The 20702-nt window shown below is 44.0% G+C and overlaps 1 protein-coding gene across 3 annotated transcripts in view; it reads left to right on the forward strand.

Moving 5' to 3' along the window:
* Positions 1–20702, forward strand: part of TRAIP (TRAF interacting protein) — a 57061-nt gene that overhangs the window by 22738 nt on the left and 13621 nt on the right. For all 3 annotated transcript variants that reach the window (XM_070738860.1, XM_070738861.1, XM_070738863.1), the window contains exons 6-9: positions 3264–3391; positions 9645–9739; positions 11522–11635; positions 19339–19426. In XM_070738860.1, the coding sequence (XP_070594961.1) occupies positions 3264–3391; positions 9645–9739; positions 11522–11635; positions 19339–19426 (425 nt within the window). The remainder of the gene's footprint in view (positions 1–3263; positions 3392–9644; positions 9740–11521; positions 11636–19338; positions 19427–20702) is intronic.

Below are 20702 nucleotides of genomic sequence, written 5' to 3' on the forward strand. Positions count from 1 at the left end.
AATCAGGGATAAAACAGTAAACAGCAGTCTAATCAAGGAACTACCAGAGAGGAAAAAAATACCCCCACTAACATCGACTGGCAAGCTACTGTATATACACAGAAAGCAAATCCCAGGCCTTCTAGGATTGAACATGTTACCTAGTTGACTAATGAAACATCTGCAAGCGATCAACCAAGCTCTGAGAGAGACTCCACAGTTCAATTCTGAGCCACATATATTGTCTTTTGTTGGCAAAAAACCAAATGCATAAACCACCATATTTAGCCATACTATGAATGAATGAATGAATGAATGAATGAATGAATGAATGAATGAATGAATGAATGAATGAATGAATGAATGAATGAAAACCACTAGTTGATTACAGGCCAAATCTTGTTTGGCCATAGATTTTACAAGATAAAATTGAGCTTGATGACATCCAACGCTCCAACTTCTAATAATTATTTTGGGAAATATTGCATTTATCTGCTAATGTTCAGGGTTGTGAAACAGAAACATAGGCTTGATTCATTGATCTGGAAATAAGAAACTTACGAAGGAAGGATCTGTGAATCTAATTATTCATTCCCCTCCATTTCCACAATTTTAAGAATATGATCTTTTTTATTATTCTCTATAGATGGTTATGAGTCATACAGAGTGAAGAAAACGTCATTTAATTTGAAAGACAAAAGTCTTAAAATATCAGAATACATTAAATGAGCAAGTTTTATAAGAGCAGCCGGGAAGAGTCATTGTTTCGGAAACATTCATTCTTACTGGATGATTTTCTTTCCCGTATATGTACCGTGATGGTAAAATGGATATCTCCCTCCGCCCCACCTTCATACACTGTGTTCACTAGTTGATCCTGCGCAGTGAAAGGAAGAAGAATCAGTAGGAGCCTATAGCCCAATAAATGAAATTATTTGCATTCATTGACTATATCTCAGACATAGTATTGCTGGCATGCTGAACTAGTAGGAAGACATGCATAATAAGGTCACCCAGAAAGATTATGCAAAAACACTCAGAGGTCATGCTTTAGAGTAATTTCCACTGTGTCTGCCTTTTTGGTGGCCTTGCCTTTGCAATCCAATAGGCCAAGAGTATATAACTATGATGCCGAACCTATGGCATGTGTGCCAGGGGTGGCATACTGAGCCCTGTCTCTGGGTATGTGTGGCATTGCCAGCTAGTTTTCTGAGCGTTTTTTCAGGCCATTTTCGGGCCATTTTTAAGCCACTTTCAGGCTTGCGTTTGAGGGATTTTCAGCTTTGGGGGTGCCTTTGGAGTGTTTTCAGGGCATTTTTCAGGTGGCTGTCAACCCCCAAACAGCCTGAAAAACAGCCTAGGAAATGGCCTGAAGAAAACCCCAGAAATGCCCCCCAAATGGCCTGAAAACAGCTCAAAAACGGCCTGAAAATGGCCCCAAAACAGGCCTCCAAAAAAAGGCATGGATCGCCAGCCAGCTGGTCTTTGGGTTTCCAGTGCTCTTGTCACACGTACATTCACACACATTCCAGTTTCACCACTTGTTGCCAAAATGAGGAGCCGGATTGTGGGGGCAATATGCTGGCTGTGTTAACAAGTGCTATTGCTAACATGATGTAAACCGCCCTGAGTCTAAGGAGAAGGGCGGCATAAAAATCGAATAAATAAATAAATAAATAAATAAATAAATAAATAAATAAAAATAATAAATAAAAAGGTTCGCCATCACTGGTATATAAGTTCTGGTTTTGCATTTGATCAGGGTTGCCCAGCAAAGTGCTAATGCTTTGCTGGGATGCCCAGCAGATGATGCTTTATTGTTTGCCTACTAGAAAAATTACATTGTATCTTCAAAGTGATTTGTTTGCTTTAGATGAGTCGGGTTTTGGCCAGCAGAGTTTTGTTCTGTAATTCAGACTGAAAGGATGAGAAGGAAGGCAGCCAATTACTTGCAGCACCTCCCTGCCATTTTTCAGATCTGTGCTTTCTGCCACCTCCCTTGTCCTCTCGGATTCTGAAACCATATGGGTGCCAAAGGAAAGCACCATGAGATGCAATATAAATCCAGGTATAAGGAAAACTTCATGGTTGAAATAGGTTTTTTTTTTGCTGGCTGACTCTGTAAGTGATGGACAATTTCAATGAATGTTTTGAATTTTGCTGATTGACTCAGTGAGGGAAGTGAATATGAACGCTATTCAAAGTGAGTACTTGTTTTTGGTTTGTAAGCATTTGTGTAAAATTATGTATGTGCTTGTCAAGAAGTAGATGATGAGCAGGTTGCTTTACCTTCCTTTCAGTTACATGGTGCACTAGTCTATGTGCTTATATAGGTTTATATACAGTAAATCTCTGCTCATTTAGAACAGAATGGGAAATTGTTAAATCTACAAGAAAAGTCCTTTAGGATTGTAGAAGATTGTAATTGGCCCTGAATGAATGAGATAGTGGATGATGTCAAAACAGAAATGGATATGGAAAATCTCATCCACAGTATGCCACCCATCCTTTTTCTACCCTCTTTCTTTACAATTGTCTCTCCTTGTGTATTTGCACATGCACAATGCAAAAACAAAGGAAGTGATTCCTGGAGGAGTGTTCCAAAAAATAGATATGCCCACAGCGTTTGGAGTGCCAGATAAAGATAGTGAGTTTTTTACATTCTTTGACAAAGTGACTGAGTTAGTAGAGCAGTTTTGATCAACATGATACAAAAAAAGATTCTGAGACACTAGGAAGAGAGCAGAGAAGAACAACAAGGAGGATTGGTGGGCTGGAGGCTAAGCCCTACAATAATCACTTGCAGGAACTGAGAATATCTACTCTAAGGAAGACAAGGACTGGGAGAGTTGGGGATTAACCTATTCTCCAAAGCACTTGAGGGCAAGGCAAGAACTAACAGATAGAAGCTTAGCAAAGACAGATCCTACCTAGAATCAAAGAGAAATTTCCTCAGTGAATGCAATTAATCAATGGAATGACTTGACTCCAGAAGTTGTGGATGCTCCACCACTGGAGGTTTTTAAGAAGTGAAGGGACAGCCCTTTGTTTGAAATAGTATAGAGACTCCTGCTTGAGAAGGGGTTGGACTAGAAGACCTCCAAGGTCCCTTCCAACTTTGTTATATTGTACTTTGTTGCATGTACTGCCTTTGGCTAAATTCCTTTCCTTTCACACTCAATTCTAGATCTCTGCTATGTGTGCTAAGAATTATTTCTTTACCAAAAATAAAATATATATAAATTCAAGTGGGCCTTTACTTCCATTATAATTTTTTGCTTCAGAGAAAGAAAAACGAGATTGTCAATGTATTATAAATTCATTGAGAGAGACACTGGATCTACGTAATGCCACTGTAGAATCACTCCAGAAAGCTGTTTCTGACACGGAAATGCTGTGTTCTGCACTCAAGGTATGTTGAAAGTTATTGAGTTTACATTATGATTGTCATCTCTAAAATTGAAAGTTAAGGTGTGGTCTGCTCATTGTTTATCTTGGACTAATCTTGCAGGGATAAAAAGAACTGGCTATTGAGATAACCTTAAATGAATGGGAGAAAGCTACTTGCTTCAGCCACGTTCCATAGTTTACTAAAATTGTTCAAATACAGTGGAACCCCGACATAAGAGCTGCTCTACTTAAGAGCAACTCGAGATAAGAGCTGGGAGGGGAGAGATATTTTTGTTCTACTTACAAGCCCAAATTTGAGATACAAGCGCCAAGGAGCTGTCTCCTGAAGCCAAACGCTAACTTCCGCGTTCGGCTTCAGGAGACAGCTGTGAAGCGGCGCGCGTGTTTTAAAAGGTTGCAGCCGGCCTGGGGGGCTCGGGGGGGTGCTTGCAGCTTTCTTTCTTGCTCTTTTTCTTTCTCTCTTTTACCTTCCCGTCTATTTCTTCTTTTCTTTCTCCTTCCCACCTTCTTCCCTCCCTCCCTCCCTTCACTCATTCCTCTCTTACTCTCCCCTTTCATAAGTTTCCTTGCTTCCTTCCTCTGTTCCTGTCCCTTCCCCCTTTCTTTCTTTCTTTCTTTCTTGCTTTCTTTCTTGCTCTTTTTCTTTCTCTCTTTTACCTTCCCTTCCTCTATTTCTTCTTTTCTTTCTCCTTCCCACCTTCTTCCCTCCCTCCCTTCACTCATTCCTCTCTTACTCTCCCCTTTCATAAGTTTCCTTGCTTCCTTCCTCTGTTCCTGTCCCTTCCCCCTTTCTTTCTTTCTTTCTTTCTTTCTTGCTTTCTTTCTTTCTTTCTTGCTCTTTTTCTTTCTCTCTTTTACCTTCCATTCCTCTATTTCTTCTTTTCTTTCTCCTTCCCACCTTCTTCCCTCCCTCCCTCCCTTCACTCATTCCTCTCTTACTCTCCCCTTTCATAAGTTTCCTTGCTTCCTTCCTCTGTTCCTGTCCCTTCCCTCTTTCCTTCCTTCCTTCCCACCCTCCGTCCATTCATTCACCCATTCCTCTCTTGATCGCTTAAAGCCGGTCCCTGGTGCAAAAAGGGTTGGGGACCTCTGTCCTACAGGATTGGGTGGCAGAGAAGTTGAACATATGTAAATTTAAAAGTTTAAGAAAGTTTACAAGTTAAGTGAAAGAAACTTCATTATTCATTTATATGTACATGTACATTTCTTCATTAAAAACATGTCTTTCTGCATAATTTAGACTAACTTTGTGAGTTTTTTGAGGGCTGGAACCAATTAAAATTATTTACATTAATTCCTATGGGGAAAAGTCGTTCGAGATAAGAGCTGCTCGACTTAAGAGCCCAGGTCCGGAACGAATTAAACTCGTATCTCGAGGTACCACTGTATTGCACAAAGGTAGAGAGCAATTGGTCCAATACATATAATTGGATTTCAATCCAATCAGACTTATAAGCATCAATAATTAAAATGAAAGGATTATATTGCAATAACATCCAATAACAGCCACAAAGTTCCCATGTCTACGTATTACTCAATCCTGAATGTAACATTAAACTGATCGGGACTCGGGAGGTGTTTGAGATAAATGTCTTTTGTCATTGCTTGGAAATATATTTCATAAAGCTAATGTCTAGTATTAAAAGTTTGTTTAGACTTGTAAGGACTGGCTTTTTGTTCAGTTGAATAAATGTTGGTTATAGCCTCCAGTCCATAAGAAAAGAAAAAACAAAATGCTTAATTAAGTAAACTGCTCTCCATACTAAATCCCTGATAAGGAAATTAGAAGCAATAGTGATCTTCAGCAAGTGAAAAGTCCTCATATCCTCACAAGGGACATTAGTATAGGCTTCCCACTGGAGAGGTCTTGTTTTTCCTTCCCCTTATACCCAGTGAAAAGTTGTTTAGAAGGGTTGTGCAGAAATGAAGAACAATGGGAAAAGAAGAAAATGGCTCTTTACACCTTCTAGCAGAGAACTCTTTGAATAGATTTCCATTGATGGGAAGCCAAGTTGGCAGTGAGATAAGCAGTAGAACTATAGAGCCAACATCACGATTTTTGAAAAGGAGAGTCTTAACTGAGAACATAATTTGATTGTTCAATAGTTGGAGACACTTAGGTGAGAGATTTTTATTTCATAATTGTTATCTGCAACTGATGTAAATTAGTTATAAATTCTTATTCCTGCCATTAGCTTTTTCTGTGAATGCTCTTTAAAAGATTCGACTGATTCTTGTTTAAAGTTGTACTGGAGCATACATATATTCATAAGTATACTGTTTTTTAATATTGTAAGTCTCCTGAACAATTGCTATTGCAGTGAAGACCCCCCCCCCCCTCTTTAATTACACATATATTTGCAGAACTGAACCTGTTGTTTAATTCAAAATATTCTTGCAATATACCCAATGTGTTTAGCTTAAAATGGCTTTTCAGATTTCCTGTACATCCTTTTATTTAACTTTTAATCCCATAATTGCAACATGGAACTATAAATGAAGCTGGTTAGAATTTTTTTTAGCTTGGTTCATTAACTAACCAATTACTCTAGTGTTTCTGAGATTTGAGGATGTTTTTCTCTGAAATTAAATCAAATTGTCTATTTTTCCTATTTAGTTTCAAAAAGCTTTTGAAATCTGTCTCAAACAATCCAAAACTGTAAAAAAAAACAATTACTTTGAGCTTTTCTTTTCCTGTTAAGACAGCAATGCAAACTCTTTTAATGACCACTGCATTGAACCTGTGTAGCTTATTCCTGTACGTGGAAACTGCATTTTAATGGACAGTTTTCTTCCTTTGGATTCACAAAAGAGATATATTAGGAAAAAAATCCTAAGAAAAGAACAAGACAGAAAGAAAAGAAATCGGCTTTGGAGACTTTACTTAAGGGCAGGGGTGGGCAATTAATTTTGCCATAGGACCGCATGAGAAATTGGGATGGTTTTAGAGGGCCAGACTAATATAATTAATTCAGTTCTACCTACCCAATACTGTATATTATTGGGTAGAACTGAGTTAATTATATTATAATTATAAATTATAATTATATATTATATTAGATATTAGATATATAATTATATATTATGTCTTGAACAGCCGATTCTTATCTAGAAAAGTTGGTTAAAATATATATGATTCTCTCTTTTTTTTTCCTAGCAGCTTTTAATATTTTTTCTTGATTAGGACAGAATCATGAGGTTTTAAAGGGTAAGATATGTAGAGTTTTTGTTGTATTTTTAGAGAAAGTGATGAGCTATGGTATTAAAATTGAGAACAGGTGAAGAAAAACTGATAAGAAATCAATTTGTGTGACATCATTTGAAGGAATTAAAGAATAGGGTGTATAATATATTTCTTCTGGTAACAACAAATGGGATTTTTCTTTATTAACTTTGAATTATTAGATTTGAAAGATGTTAGATAAGATACGGAAAGAAGGGTGGTTTTTTTCCATTGTATCTAGAATAAATGACAAAATAGAGTACTGTATAAAGAAATGTAAAATTTTAAGTGTATAGTTACAGAAAATGATTGTACTTGTCCTAATGAAAGGGGAAGTCACTTCTTTCCATATTTCTTCCTCTGTAAAATTATTTTAAAAGGCATTTTAAATCAAGCTTTCAATAATGGTCAATTTATGTGAAAAATGAACATCAAAAAAATAATATAGTGTCACAGCTTCTCTTTGATGAGCTTCTCTTTGATGCTCTCCTATCATTTTGTTACATGATACATTTTCCATTGTGGGTGGAGCCAGCAGTCAGGATGGGTCATCCTTCATCCCGTCAGCTATGAAGACTGAATCTGTCTATTTTGCCATGATCCGCCCTGCTAGGACCCAGTTTTGACTCAGTCCTCAACAGGACAAAACGTAGCAAAACAGACTTCCATCCCATCAGTGGATTTCTAGAATCTCTTCAGCAAACCTTCACATCATGAGCTTACCAACAAGCTCAAACGCTACTATTTTGGCGATTTCTTCCAAATGCCTCGGTGCAGTGGTTCTCAACCTTTCTAATGCCGCGACCCCTTAATACAGTTCCTCATGTTGTGGTGACCCCGAACCATAGGTCTAGTGCCAATTCTCTCAAGAGAGCTTTAAGCTGATTGGCAGAAAGATCAGAGGGACACTCTCACTGTAAACACCTGATTGGTTGGATTGTAAAAATATGTTCCAAGGCACCAGAATAGAAGCTTTAGTTCCTAACACCATGGGAAATTTGTCTTTTCCCATGGTCTTAGGCGACCCCTGTTAAATGGTTGTTCGACCCCCAAAGGGTCCCGGCCCCCAGGTTGAGAACCACTGCCTCAGTGGGTTATGACAGTGTGTGGTGGCATCGACCAATAGGGCTTTGCCTCGGTCTGTCATGGAGGGTGCGTTATCTGCCCCCCCCCATCTTTCTCTAGTGCATGGATCTAAAGGGGCTTCAGCTCCATTCTAACAGCACCACGACCATCTCCAGCTGCATGCCATTGAGTTGTGGAGAGCTACTTAAATCAGGCATCAGCTCCCACTTGCCATTTGAGATTATTCTGGTGCAGGGTCTCTTGGTTAAGTAGCTATTGGCTCTCTCTCGCCATTGCAGCTTGTTTTGGCACAAGGTCCCACAGCAATCATCTACAGCCGCTGTTAATTACCAGCATCCACTGCTCTGGGGGAGAAGGCCTGTAGCTCAGCGCAGCTAGACCTTTAAGCTTGCAGTTGGCCCTTCAGCAATCCAAGAAACTTGTCAGCATGCAGTCCTTCACACTGTATAGACAGGCCAGGTCATATTAAGTACCTTACTGCTACCTGTCAGAAACTGGGTCTGTGGGCAGAATGTCATCTTCTGTCCTTGTTAGCAGACTATATCTCCAGGGTTGCCAACATGCAGGCGGAGCGGCTCAGTCACTCCATAGTAGACCATGCCGAGTGGCGCCTACACCTTTCGGTCTTCTGTGCCATTACAAGCAGCTCGGCCTACCGGTGGTGGACCTCTTTGCAACCCTGGAGGATGCCCACCTTCCGTGGTTTCGGTCCCAGGGAGCAGAAGGGGGTGGATGCCCTTCGGAGCCATTGGCCACCAGATCTTCTTTATGACTTTCACCCCTTGCCCATAATTCCACAGCTCATACAGAAGCTTCTGGAGGAACAAGTGGAAGATATTCTACTCGCCCCATTCTGGCCGAGGCAGCCTTGGTTTGCGTACCTCAAGACGCTTTCAGTGGCTACACCTTGGAGACTGCCCCCGGCAGAGGCCTTACTCAATCCAGGGGTCATTGGTCCACCCAAATCCCAGCTGGTACCAACTGACCACCTTGACTCAGCAGAACTATGATCAGGACGTAATTTTTACCATCCAGGCGTTCTGCAGGCCATCCACTGAGCAGATTTACTCCGTGAAGTGGAGGGCTTTTTGTACTTGGTGTTCATCAGAAGACCTCTCCCCCTTGAGGGTACCGCTCCCCAAGGTTCTCAAATTTTTGCAGCAGGGGTTGATCATGGATCTTTCCCCGAATACTCTTTGTAGGCAGGTGGCGGCTCTCTCCTCTGTTTTATATTGTGGACATGTCAACTCCCTCTCCCAATTTCCAACGGTGCATCATTTTCTCAAAGGCACCTCTAACCTGCGACCACTGATGGTACACCGGTATCCAGCTTGGGACCTGCCCAGAGTTCTGAAGTCCCTGAGGGGTCCGCCCTACAAGCCACTCAGAGAAGCCTCCCTCCAACCTTTGTCATTCAAGGTCTCCTTTCTGCTCGCTATTACATCTGCCTTGCAAATTTCAGAGCTGTCAAGGGTCGATCTTTGTGTGTTCCACTGGAACCAATGGTCCTTCAATTGGACCCATCATTCATTCCGAAGGTCAATTCATCCTTTCACTAGGCTCAGGAGCTGGTTCTCCCTTCTTTTTCCTTTGCCAACCTAAAGCCAATCTGTTTTACAATGTTCTGCCCATTCTGTGGTTTCCTGACCTATATTGATTTCATGTAAGGACAATGAAAAGCTCTGGGATTCTCGTTTTTTCTAAGCCCATTCCATAGCTTGACATGATCAAAGGTTTTTCTATAATCAATGGGGCATGTATTACCTTCTTTTGGGTTTTCTTTGACTTTTCCAGTTACTCAGTGTGTAGAACAAAAAACTTTGATTTCCAGGGATGCAAAATGTGGATTGTGAACTAAAGCATTTGAAATAGATTGTTGTTAAGTCTGTGTTGCTCTTATGAAGCTGTTTTCCATACATTAATATTTCTTTTCTTTATTTTCCAGAAACAAATGAGATATTTAGAACAGGAACAAGAAGAAACAAAGAGTGCAAAAGAAGAAACTAAAAAATTGCGAAGGAAGGTGAAATCTATGGAGAGGTTAGAGAAGTTTTATGTCATAGGCCAGGAATGTCAAACTGCACTCAAAGCATCACGCACAGGCCATGCCCACCCCAGCTCCATGAAGGGGAACAAACCATTGCACTACGTAATGTGATGGCAATATGACACATCCAGTTTGACACCTGCATTATAGACAATATTATAGAAAATACGTTATCCCAATTTCATTTACAAAAGAAATTATTCTCTTTTGAATACTGAATTAATATCAGAAGACATGATAAGAATATTTGACTTTTCTGGATCCAAAAAATTTGAGTGATTTTAATGAAAGGTGTATTTTTAACTAAGTTTTCATTGCTAATGCCACCATTGCCATTCTGAATTATTACTAGATTAGCTGGACAAACTCTTATCTTAGTCCAGCAAGAAAATGTAATTCTAAATTAAACATTTCTTTTCAAGGGCCATGTACGTTCAGGTAATCTTTGAGTTATAACAGTTCATTTAGTGACCTTCAAATTATATGACACTGAAAAAAGTGGCAGGACCATTTTTCACCCTTACAACCATTGCAGCATGCCCATGATCAAAATTCAGATGCTTGGCAATCGATTCATATTTTTACGATGTTTGCAGTATCCTAGGTTTATGGGATCAACTTTTGCAACCTTTTGACAAGCAAAGTCAATGGGGAAGCCAGATTTACTTAACATCCGGGTTACTGACTTAACTCTTGCAGTGATTCACTTAAAAAGTATACCGAGAAAGGTTTTAAAATGGAGCAAAATTCACTTAGCAGCAGAAAGTTTGGGTTAAATTGTAGCATAGGTCAAGTATTACCTATATTCCCAGTCCCTCGTTCTATTTTCATTCATAAATATAATTGAAAATGGTCCAGTTTAATAAAATGAACAGAACTCGAATACTCCCAAGGTTCTGATGGGCCTTCATTTTTTCTGGATGTACAGTATATAATAAATATATACTGAAATGAATGAAATCTATTGTTCATATTTTTCAATCCAATAAGCTGATTACTAACAAAGAACAAAAAATCTAATTGATTGATTGATTGATTGATTGGATTTATATGACGCCCCTCTTTGAGGACTCAGGGTGGCTTACAACAAATAAAAACAACAATTACAATAGCTAAATCCAATTAAATTAAAATTAAACAAACAATTTAAAACCCCCAACTGTGTTAAAAATCAGTCATATCCATTCAATAACAATCATACAAGTATTCATCGGCCAGGGGGCTGAGATCTAATCGCCACAAGCCTGGCGGCATAGGTGAGAAAGGCAAGGAAGGTGGGGGCAATACGAATCTCCAACGGAAGCTGATTCCAGAGGGCCGGGGCCCCTACAGAGAAGGCTCTTCCCCTAGGCCCTGCAAAGCGACATTAGAGAAGGCTGAATCTGTGGGACCTAACCGGTTGCTGGTACTCATGTGGCAAAAGGCGGTCCCGCAAGTAGACATAGAGCATCCATCAATAAGTATTGTGAGATAAGAGAAGTATCTTGTTGTAAATTGTAAATTGTTCCTAAAGTACTTAGAAATGACCAGATTACTGAGCTCATTATTAGTCGTTCATTCTGTATAACTTCTAATCTAGTAGCAGTACAAATTGCATATTGCAAGGCTAAAATACACTACTATCTCTAGATGTTTGAGGAAAGCTTTGGGCTGGAGGGAGGGGTTGGAACTTCTACTATTCTGAAATACAGAATGAGCTATTCTCTTCTTTTTTTTAATATTATACTATGACTAGCAAAGGCAGAAAATTCCTAACCTACCTATCTCCTTTCCAGAATTGAGACACTGTTGCACAGTCAGCGTTCCGAAGTGGAGGAGATGATCCGTGAAATGGGAGCAGGGCAAGCAGCAATGGAACAGCTTACAGTCTATTGTGTCTCACTAAAAAAGTATGTTAGAAAGTGTCCTGGCTTAGGCATTTTGCATAGCACCCTAAGGAGAAACAAGGAGTAAGAAATAAGGACCATGTTGAGACTCCACTGCAAACTGGAATTCAAATAATATTTTTATTTATTTAGCAAACGTTGTCCATTCCCTTAAGGCAGTGGTCCCCAAACTATGGCCCACGGGCCACATGCGGCCCACTGAGGCCATTTATCTGGCCCGTGGGTCTTTTCCAAGGCCGCACTGGAAAAGCAGTGAGAACGTCCCCCTCAATCTCATCTCACCCGAGGTAAAATAAGGCTTGCTGAAAGCCAAGCAGGGCACCACACACACACATACACGCACACCAACGCCTCCTCCTCCGAGTTGCTAGCTCCCGTTTTCTGAATGGGGATTGAATGGGAGTCCAGGGTCGGAGGGTGGAGGCTTGTTGGGGGAGTCCTCAGCGGGGAGAGAAGAGGGAGGGTGAAAGGGGAAAAAGAGAGAGAGAGAGAAGTGGAGAGAAAGAAAGAAAAGGGAAAGAGAATGGAAAAAGAGTGAGGGAAAGGGAAGTGGAGAGGAAGGAAGGAAGGGGGAGAAAGAGAGAGAGACAGGGACGGAGGGAGGAAGAGAGATCGCGAGGGAGAGAGAAAGAGACAGAGAGCGCAAGAGACAGAAAGAAAGCAAGAGAGAGAGAAAGAGAGAGAGAGAAAGAAAGAGAGTGAGACAAAGAAATAAGGTATGTGCAGTGTGCATAGGAATCTGTTCATAGGGTTTTTTTATAGTCCGGCCCTCCAACAGTCCGAGGGACAGTGAACTGGCCCCCTGTGTAAGGGCTCCAGGGAGATTACAGAAATATTATAAAATTTAGCTTTTTCGCAATTGAAAAGCAAATCATTTTAAAAGCTATAAAAATTAAATTTTGGAGCTATTAAAAGATCTGGGTGAATAAACAAATGTTGAGCCCTTTTCCCGCTGGCAGTGTGTTCTATAACATGAGCCCTGCAGCTACCAAGGTGGCATAAATGATAGATTTTCAACACAGCAAGCACACTATTGTTGTATTAGTGACACATCATTGCTATGGAAACTGCTTTTAGAGGTTTGCCAGGGTTTTTAGGAGGTGATTGTTTGATGGGAACGGAAGAGATGGATGATTGTAATGATTCTGAGTAATGCGGCACCGCCTCTGAATATCTCCCCTGTGCAGGGCAAAGCACTTTGCGTTGCTGTGGCACAATAAGTACAGTCTACTTGCTGGTCCCTACAGGGTGTGTGAGAGGTCTTTCTATTTATACCATGTTTAATTTGCAGCTTGTGCAGGCAACGTTAGCAAACGGATAATCACAACTTTTAATAATGAACTACATCAAGAAGTATCTGCATTGTAACCAATAGCTTCAGCACTGTTTTATAATACTGCTGAAATGATTTCACAACCTAAACTTTTTTTAAAAAACAAACCAAAACGAGCTACCTGTCATTTTGGCCTTGATATATATCATTTCAGTGAGGTGTAAAATCAGTAGAATATAAAAACATTGCATATGAGTAAAGATTGTTCCCTTTGGGTTTTGATATATGTTTTTCTGCCATTCTCCAATGCACTTGCAAGGAGAGTCCAGGATGGGTAATTCTTCAGTCTGATTGGTAGGGACTGAGTTTAATTTAAATATTAGGCAGGTGCCGCCCCCTTAGCCCTCCAGTCTTAAAAACTCAGTCGCAGTAAAGGGACTTTGAGTTTTTGCTCTACCAATAGTATTGGTTTGAGAGGTTTAGGCTTTAAATGTTATTTGATGTTTTTTGATGTATTGATTATTATTAAATCTGTCTTTTTCTTTCCCCTTTTTCTCTTAGGTGCAGCTGGGGGTTTCTCCTCAGGCAGCTCTGGTTTCAGACCTCCAGTGGGTCTAATCCAGTTGACTGCAGCTCCTCCTTGTCTGTGAACCCACACAAGGGCCTGGCTTGTGGGTTCAGGAGTGAGCGCCCGGGGAAACTACCTCCGAGGTAGACTCCGGAGGAGAGGAGCCGGTTGACGCCGCGGGGGGGTCCGCCCTCCCCCGTGGCGAATAAACCAAGGGGAGGGGGCGCAGAACAGGCCTCGGAGGACATCCGCGCCCCCCCCCCCACACCCCCGCCCCCCCGATCGCCCCGCTCACAACGCTTATGAAATCGGGCTGATTTCGCTGCCCGTGGCACAGCAGGGAGCCTTCTGGCCGTTTGCCTGTCAGTTCCGACGGCCATGTTTGTTGGAGGCCGATGTCGGAGGTTTCGCGCCCAAAGTGTTTGCGGTTGCCAGGGCAACCGGCCGGCGGCCATTTTCTTCAAGGAAAGTTGAAAGCGAGGCGGGGCTTAGCCGGCCTGTTTGGGCGCGCTAATGTTACAACTGGAATCTGCCCTAGCTACACGCAGGCGCAGTGGAGCAGTTGCCTGTCATTCTGCCATTTTCTGGTCAGAGCAGTTGAGGAGTTTTGGCCTTGATTTCTTTCTGTCTCAGGCAATCTCCTTGTTTTCGTGGCAATATGGCAGATCAGGCGGGCCAGTTGGTGGAGGAGCCCTCTGCAGGGCCTAGCACTCCAAAGGAAAAGCCCCAGAAGGCCAAGGTATCTCAGGGGGCCTCGCTGAGGGAAGCAGAAAAGCGCATCCGGGCCCTGGAGAAGCAATTGGAGGCTTCTCAGAAGGTAATGGGCCCTGTTCCTTCTGCCAGTCAACCCGGTCCTTTGATGGCCTCCCCCACGTTCCTGCCAGGGGTTGTAGGCTCAGCCACGGAGAGAGATTGGTCTCCAGAGAGAGTGAGGCTGCCAGCACCCAGGGCTGAGAGACAATGTGCTGCAGGACTGTCTGCATATCCAGCCTTTCCAGCACCCCAGTCTGGCCAGGCAGCCACTTTTACACCTACAGCTGCAGGCCTGCGCAGCTCCAATGATGCCTGGCAGAGCATGCCTCAGTCCTTGCAAGACCTCATTGCCACAGCTTATACCCAGGGTGTGGCGGTGGGGACTCAACAACATCAGCAGTCTCCAGTGGGACTCCCTCCAATGAGGTCTAGAGACCCCTGGACTGCCCCTGTCACCCTCTCCATGGAAGGCTCAATGGATGAGGAGCGGTCATCTAGAGACGATTTCAGTGGGGCTGAGGATGAACTTTCTGGTGATGAGCAGCCCCCTGAACCACCCAGTTTTCCTGGACTCTTTAAGTCATCCCTTTTCAGGGTTCTTTTGAATAAAGCCAAGATGACCATCGAGCAAGCAGGTGAGGGGGACCAGGCAGCGGCTTCTGAGACGGCCCAACCGGCAGGGGGCCTATTTGTCTTCCCCAAGCAGGAGACGGTCCACATTCCGTCTTCCCACCTGTTCAGAGAAACTATCCAGCGCCCGTGGGAGAACCCAGCCGCCGCACAGGGGCCATCTAACCTGGATCGCAGATTCTATACATTTGACCAGGCGATGGAGGACCTGCTGGAGTTTCCAGTGGTGGATAAACCGGTGACGAGCCTGGTGTCCAATGCCCTGGTTCCCTCAGAATCTCAGGAGGGTCTCAGAGCAGAGGACAAGAGAGCGGAAAATGTGGTGCGCAGGACTCACCAGATGGCGGCCTGGGCTCTGCGAGCCGCTTCGGCGGCATCGTTCTTCAATAGGGCCACGATGCTCTGGATCCAAGAACTGCAATCCAGGGTTAATCCGGAAGATACTAGACTCCGCCAGGACCTCAACAAACTCCTGGCGGCCACGGAGTTTTCGGCGGACGCTACGGTCAACGCCGCCAAATTTGCTTCCCGTGCAGTGGCCTCCCGTCGGCTCATTTGGCTCCGGAGCTGGCAGGCGGACGTTAAGTCCAAATGGAGCCTGGCATCTGCCCCATTCAAAGACAAGAAACTGTTTGGGGAGGTCCTGGACGACGTCCTCGTGGAGGATAAAGACAAGAAAAAGGTCATGCCTAGGGCAAACAGGAAGCAGGATAGGAGATTCACTCCCTATCAGAGAAGGCAGTCCTTTCGGTCTGAGCCCTCCTCGATGGGCACCCAGGCGTCGAGGCCGTATTTTCAGAGCTCATTTGGCCAGGGGTCCTTTCGGGCGGATAGGTCTTTCCAAGCGGACAGGAATAGATCTTATCAAGGCCGCCGCCCCTTTAGAGGAGGAAGCAGAGGCTTCAAGAAGTCGAAGTGACTCCGAGCTCAGAGGCTGTCTGGGCGGAAGACTGATGTCCTTCCATGCAGCATGGGCGGCGACGTCCTCAGACCCTTGGGCGGTATCTACAGTTGGCCAGGGCCTGAGAATAGAATTCTTCTGCCCTCCACCTCACAGGTTTCTCCCGTGTCGAGTTCCATCAGATGGGGAGAGAAGAAGACTCCTATTCAAAGAAGTCGAGCACTTACTGGACATTGGAGCTATAGAGGAGGTTCCCTTGACACAGCAAGGCAGGGGCTTCTACTCGGCGATCTTTCTCATTCCCAAGTCGTCGGGGGGAGTGCGGCTGATTCTGAACCTGAGGCGCTTGAACCTCTATGTAAAATACAGGAGGTTCAAGATGCACTCTCTCAGATCAATACTGGCAGCCATCCGCCACAGAGACCTCATGTCCTCCATAGACCTGAAGGAGGCATATCTCCATGTCCCAATATTTCCTCCTCACAGACAATTTCTCAGATTCTGCATTGCCGGAGCACATTTCCAGTACAGGGCGATGCCCTTTGGCCTATCATCAGCCCCGAGAGCATTTACAAAGTTGCTGGATGTCCTTACGGTGCACCTCAGATGTCAGTCGGTACGCCTCATGGCGTATTTGGACGACATCGTGATTTTGTCCAGAACACCGGATCGGGCACTAAAGGACCTACACTTAACCATACAGACCCTGGAAGACCATGGTTTTTCCATAAACTGGGACAAAAGCCACCTGACGCCCACGACTCGCCTGGCCCATTTGGGGACGACGATAGATTCCGAACTGGGCGAGGTCTTTCTGTCACGGGACAGGCAATCTACAATCAGGAGGTTGGTGAGAGAGCTGCGCCTCCAGCAGTACCCAAGTCTGCTATTCCTGTCCCAGCTCCTAGGGACGCTAGTGTCATGCATTGGCATACTGCCGTGGGCAAGGTTCCACCTTCGACCATTACAGTGGTTCCTTCTCCCCTTTCAGAAGCAGAAATCGAGCCATTCTCGCAGGAAGGTTTTCCTCAATGCCAGGGTTCGCAGATCTCTCCGGTGGTGGGTGTCTCCAGCCTTGAGCAGCGGTTCCTCCTTTCTGGACAAGGAATTCCTCACGGTGACGACCGATGCGAGTCTGCGGGGGTGGGGAGCACATCTTTCCTCACAAATAGCCCAGGGCCTGTGGTCGCAGCAGGACCTTTACAACGTCAACATAAACTTCTTGGAGCTGAAGGCAGTGTCACTGGCCCTCCACAGCTTTGCTCACCTGGTGAAGGATCAGCACGTATTAATTATGACCGACAACGTAGCCACGCGTTCCCACATCAACCGACAGGGGGGAACTCGGTCAGGGAGGCTGATGGCAGAGTCGGAGTCTCTTTTCAGGTGGGCAGAGACCAATCTGGCATCGCTTTCAGCGGAACACATCTCTGGGGTGGAGAACGTTTGTGCAGACTGGCTCAGCAGGGAGACACTAGATCCAGGGGAATGGCAACTGGAACCCGGGATCTTCCTAGAGATCACCAGGAGGTTTGGGGTGCCAGTTCTGGACTTGTTTGCAACGTGTCTCAACTCCCAGCTTCCCCGCTTCTTCTCCCGATTTCCATCCCAGGGAGCGGAAGGAGTGGATGCTCTGCGCCTCAGATGGCCTCCGGGTCTTTTATATGCGTTTCCACCGGTTTCCATCATTCCCAGAGTAATTCGGAAAATATTGCAGGAGCAGGCAGAGGTGCTGTTGTTGGCCCCCTTTTGGCCCCGTCGGATCTGGTTCGCAGACCTGATGCAACTCTCAATTGCTCCGTCATGGCGGATTCCGGACCACCGAATCTCCCTCTTCCAGGGGACCATGTCACACCCGGAGCCTCAGTGGTGGCAGCTAACCGTGTGGCGCTTGAGCGGGAACGTCTGAGGAGTCACGCTCTGCCAGACACGGTTATCGATACTATACAGGCTGCCCGTAGGCCTTCTACCAGGAGGATCTACCAGGCCACTTGGGAGGCCTTTTCTAAGTTCTGTGCACTACGACAGGTGGAGCCTCAGGTAGCTTCTCCTCCTATGGTACTGACATACCTGCAGGCAGGTCTGGACAAGGGCCTCGCCCCGAATACTCTTCGTCGGCATGTGGCTGCTTTATCCAGTATCATTACATTGGACAGTCATCGCCCCTTGAGCAAACATCCATGGATACGAGACTTCCTGAGAGGGGCGGCCAGTCATTCATCGCTTCCCGTCATGGGACCTGTCCTTGGTGCTTCACTCCATCACAGCACCTCCATTTGAGCCTCTACGGCAGGTTCCTATACGGCTGTTGACTCTTAAGACTGCCTTCCTGGTAGCCATTACGTCTGCCAGGAGGGTCTCAGAGATTTCGGCTTTGTCTACAAGACCGGACTTATGTCGCTTTCATCCGGACAGAGTGGTCCTTAGGCTGGACCCGGCTTTCTTACCTAAGGTGAATACCACTTTTCACAGGGCACAAGACATCGTGCTACCGGATTTTTGTACACATGGAACTCACCCTTTAGAGTTGAGGTGGCACAAGCTGGACGTGAGGAGAGCCCTTAAAATCTATATTCGCAGGACTCAGTCCTTCAGAGCTTCAGAGGCCTTGTTTGTATCCTTTTCAGCACGTTCTCTGGGGTCCAGAGTTTCCTCCCAGACCATCAGCCGGTGGCTCCGTGACTGTATATCGGAGGCGTACAGAGCTAGAGGTTCGCCGGTGCCACATGGCATCACTGGACACTCGACCCGCAGCGCCGCCACCTCGACGGCATGGAGGACACAGGCGTCTTTAGAGGACATTTGCCGGGCGGCCACTTGGGCTGCTCCCTCAAGCTTTATAAAGCACTATCGTATAGACTCTTATGCTTCATCAGAGGCAGCTTTTGGGAGGAGGGTCCTACAGGAGGTTTGTTCCTTTGCCGAGCCACTGGTCCAGCCTTCTCCCTCCCTCTAAGTTTTTCTTGGGCATATCCCATCCTGGACTCTCCTTGCAAGTGCATTGGAGAAGGACCGTTGAACTTACCTGAACGGTCTTCTCGATGCACTGCAAGGAGAGTCCAGACCCACCCAGTTCTGGACCAGGGGCCATGTTATGGTTTAAGGTTCCTTTCTTTGAAGTTGTTGTGTTTTTTCATATGGTTCAATAAATGTGTTGGACTTTACTGCTCCTTCGTTTTAATGAGACTGGAGGGCTAAGGGGGCGGCACCTGCCTAATATTTAAATTAAACTCAGTCCCTACCAATCAGACTGAAGAATTACCCATCCTGGACTCTCCTTGCAGTGCATCGAGAAGACCGTTCAGGTAAGTTCAACGGTCCTTTTCATACATATTCCAAATCTAACAGTACTCCCTTGTGAAAGTGTGCTTTCTCACCTTCTCAGTAGTGTCAATGTGTTAACACTGTGCAAATCAATGTGGCCTATTCAACACTGAAAGTGCTTGTTTATATGTAACAGGAACTTTTGCAGCGGCTTAAATCATGAATTGCAGATTTGTTTACTGTCTTTATTCTGTCCAGCTAAGTACTTGTTCACAAGCAAACTCCATTGATTGACTGATTAGTTGTGACTTTTTCAGGGAGTATGAAAGTCTGAAGGAATCTCGGAAAGCATCAAATGATGCAGTGGAAAAACTAAGAAAGGAGTTGTTTTCTGCTAATCATAAGGTAAAGGTTGCATTAACATTCCTGCAGATACATGCAGAGCATCTATTTAAAATTTATTTTCTCTAGTGTCACTTAAATACATTTTTGTGTGGCCATGGCAGTCAGTTTGGTAACCACTTATTAACTGGAAAGTTAAGTTCAGCTGAACCCTTCTAATTAAAATTGTCACTGTTTCATCCATCTGTTTGTTTGTCCGTGTAACTATGCAACGCACCCAATACTGGCAAATTATTCATCAATTTCTGCACACACACACACACACATAAAGTGAAAAACCTAATGAAGTGTGATTTATACCAATCAATTCTTGCTTATTAAAATCTGTGTCGCCAGCGAGCATAACATTTTCAGAGGTCAGCCAGAAGAGTTCAGCAACTATTTGTTAGTAGTGATTTCAAGTTATCGTATAGCTGCTCCTTTCCCTACCCTCTTTAATTAAGCATTGACTGCCCTGAAATATTCACAATAACACTATCTCAGTGGAATAAAGAGAGACACATGTCCTAATTAGGATGTGTCTTAATGCCCTGTTCTGAGGATGTTCAGAATTAATACAAGGAATGTGAGCCCAAAAGATTAATTCAGAATGGCAGATGGAACAGAATTATTTAATGATGCTGAGCAATAGTCATCCATTTGCACCTTTCCTCTATATCATGTGTTTGGGTAAAATTAATGTAATTAGAGGTTGGGTCACCTTTGGTTTCTTGATAATTATTGTGTGAAAAGATGTAGGGTGAAAAATCACCATTTAAATCCTGTTTTTTATGCCTATTTGTTCCTATTCAGGAATGATTAAAGTAGCAACATCTATTACATAATATATATGTATATCCAAGAGCAGGTATAGGAAATATTGATAGCCAATTAAGCTCCCAACTCACTGAGTTAAAGATCTCAACTACCAGAGAAAGCAGAGCACATGCCTTTTCATTTATTGGTTACTGAAATATATCAAAACAATGCCAATTATTCCGGTTCAATATTGATACATAGTGCAGGCATAACTCAATAATTTATATACAATTGTAAAGGTATTATTTGGTTAGTGGTTAAAGTGTTGAACTGTAATTGGAGAAGACCAAGTTTAAGCTTGCACACTAGAATGAAAATTCACTGAATAATTTTTGATTCATTCTCTTTCTGCCCATCCTACCACATAAACTACCTAAAGCCATGATGGCAAACCTATAGCTATATCTACGGGCCCACCGGAGGTCAGGAAATGGACTATTTCTGGCCTCCGGGGGACAGGGGAGGACATTTCCACCCTTCC

Source organism: Erythrolamprus reginae, chromosome 2 (assembly GCF_031021105.1).
Source record: "Erythrolamprus reginae isolate rEryReg1 chromosome 2, rEryReg1.hap1, whole genome shotgun sequence".
Lineage (NCBI taxonomy): Eukaryota > Metazoa > Chordata > Lepidosauria > Squamata > Dipsadidae > Erythrolamprus > Erythrolamprus reginae.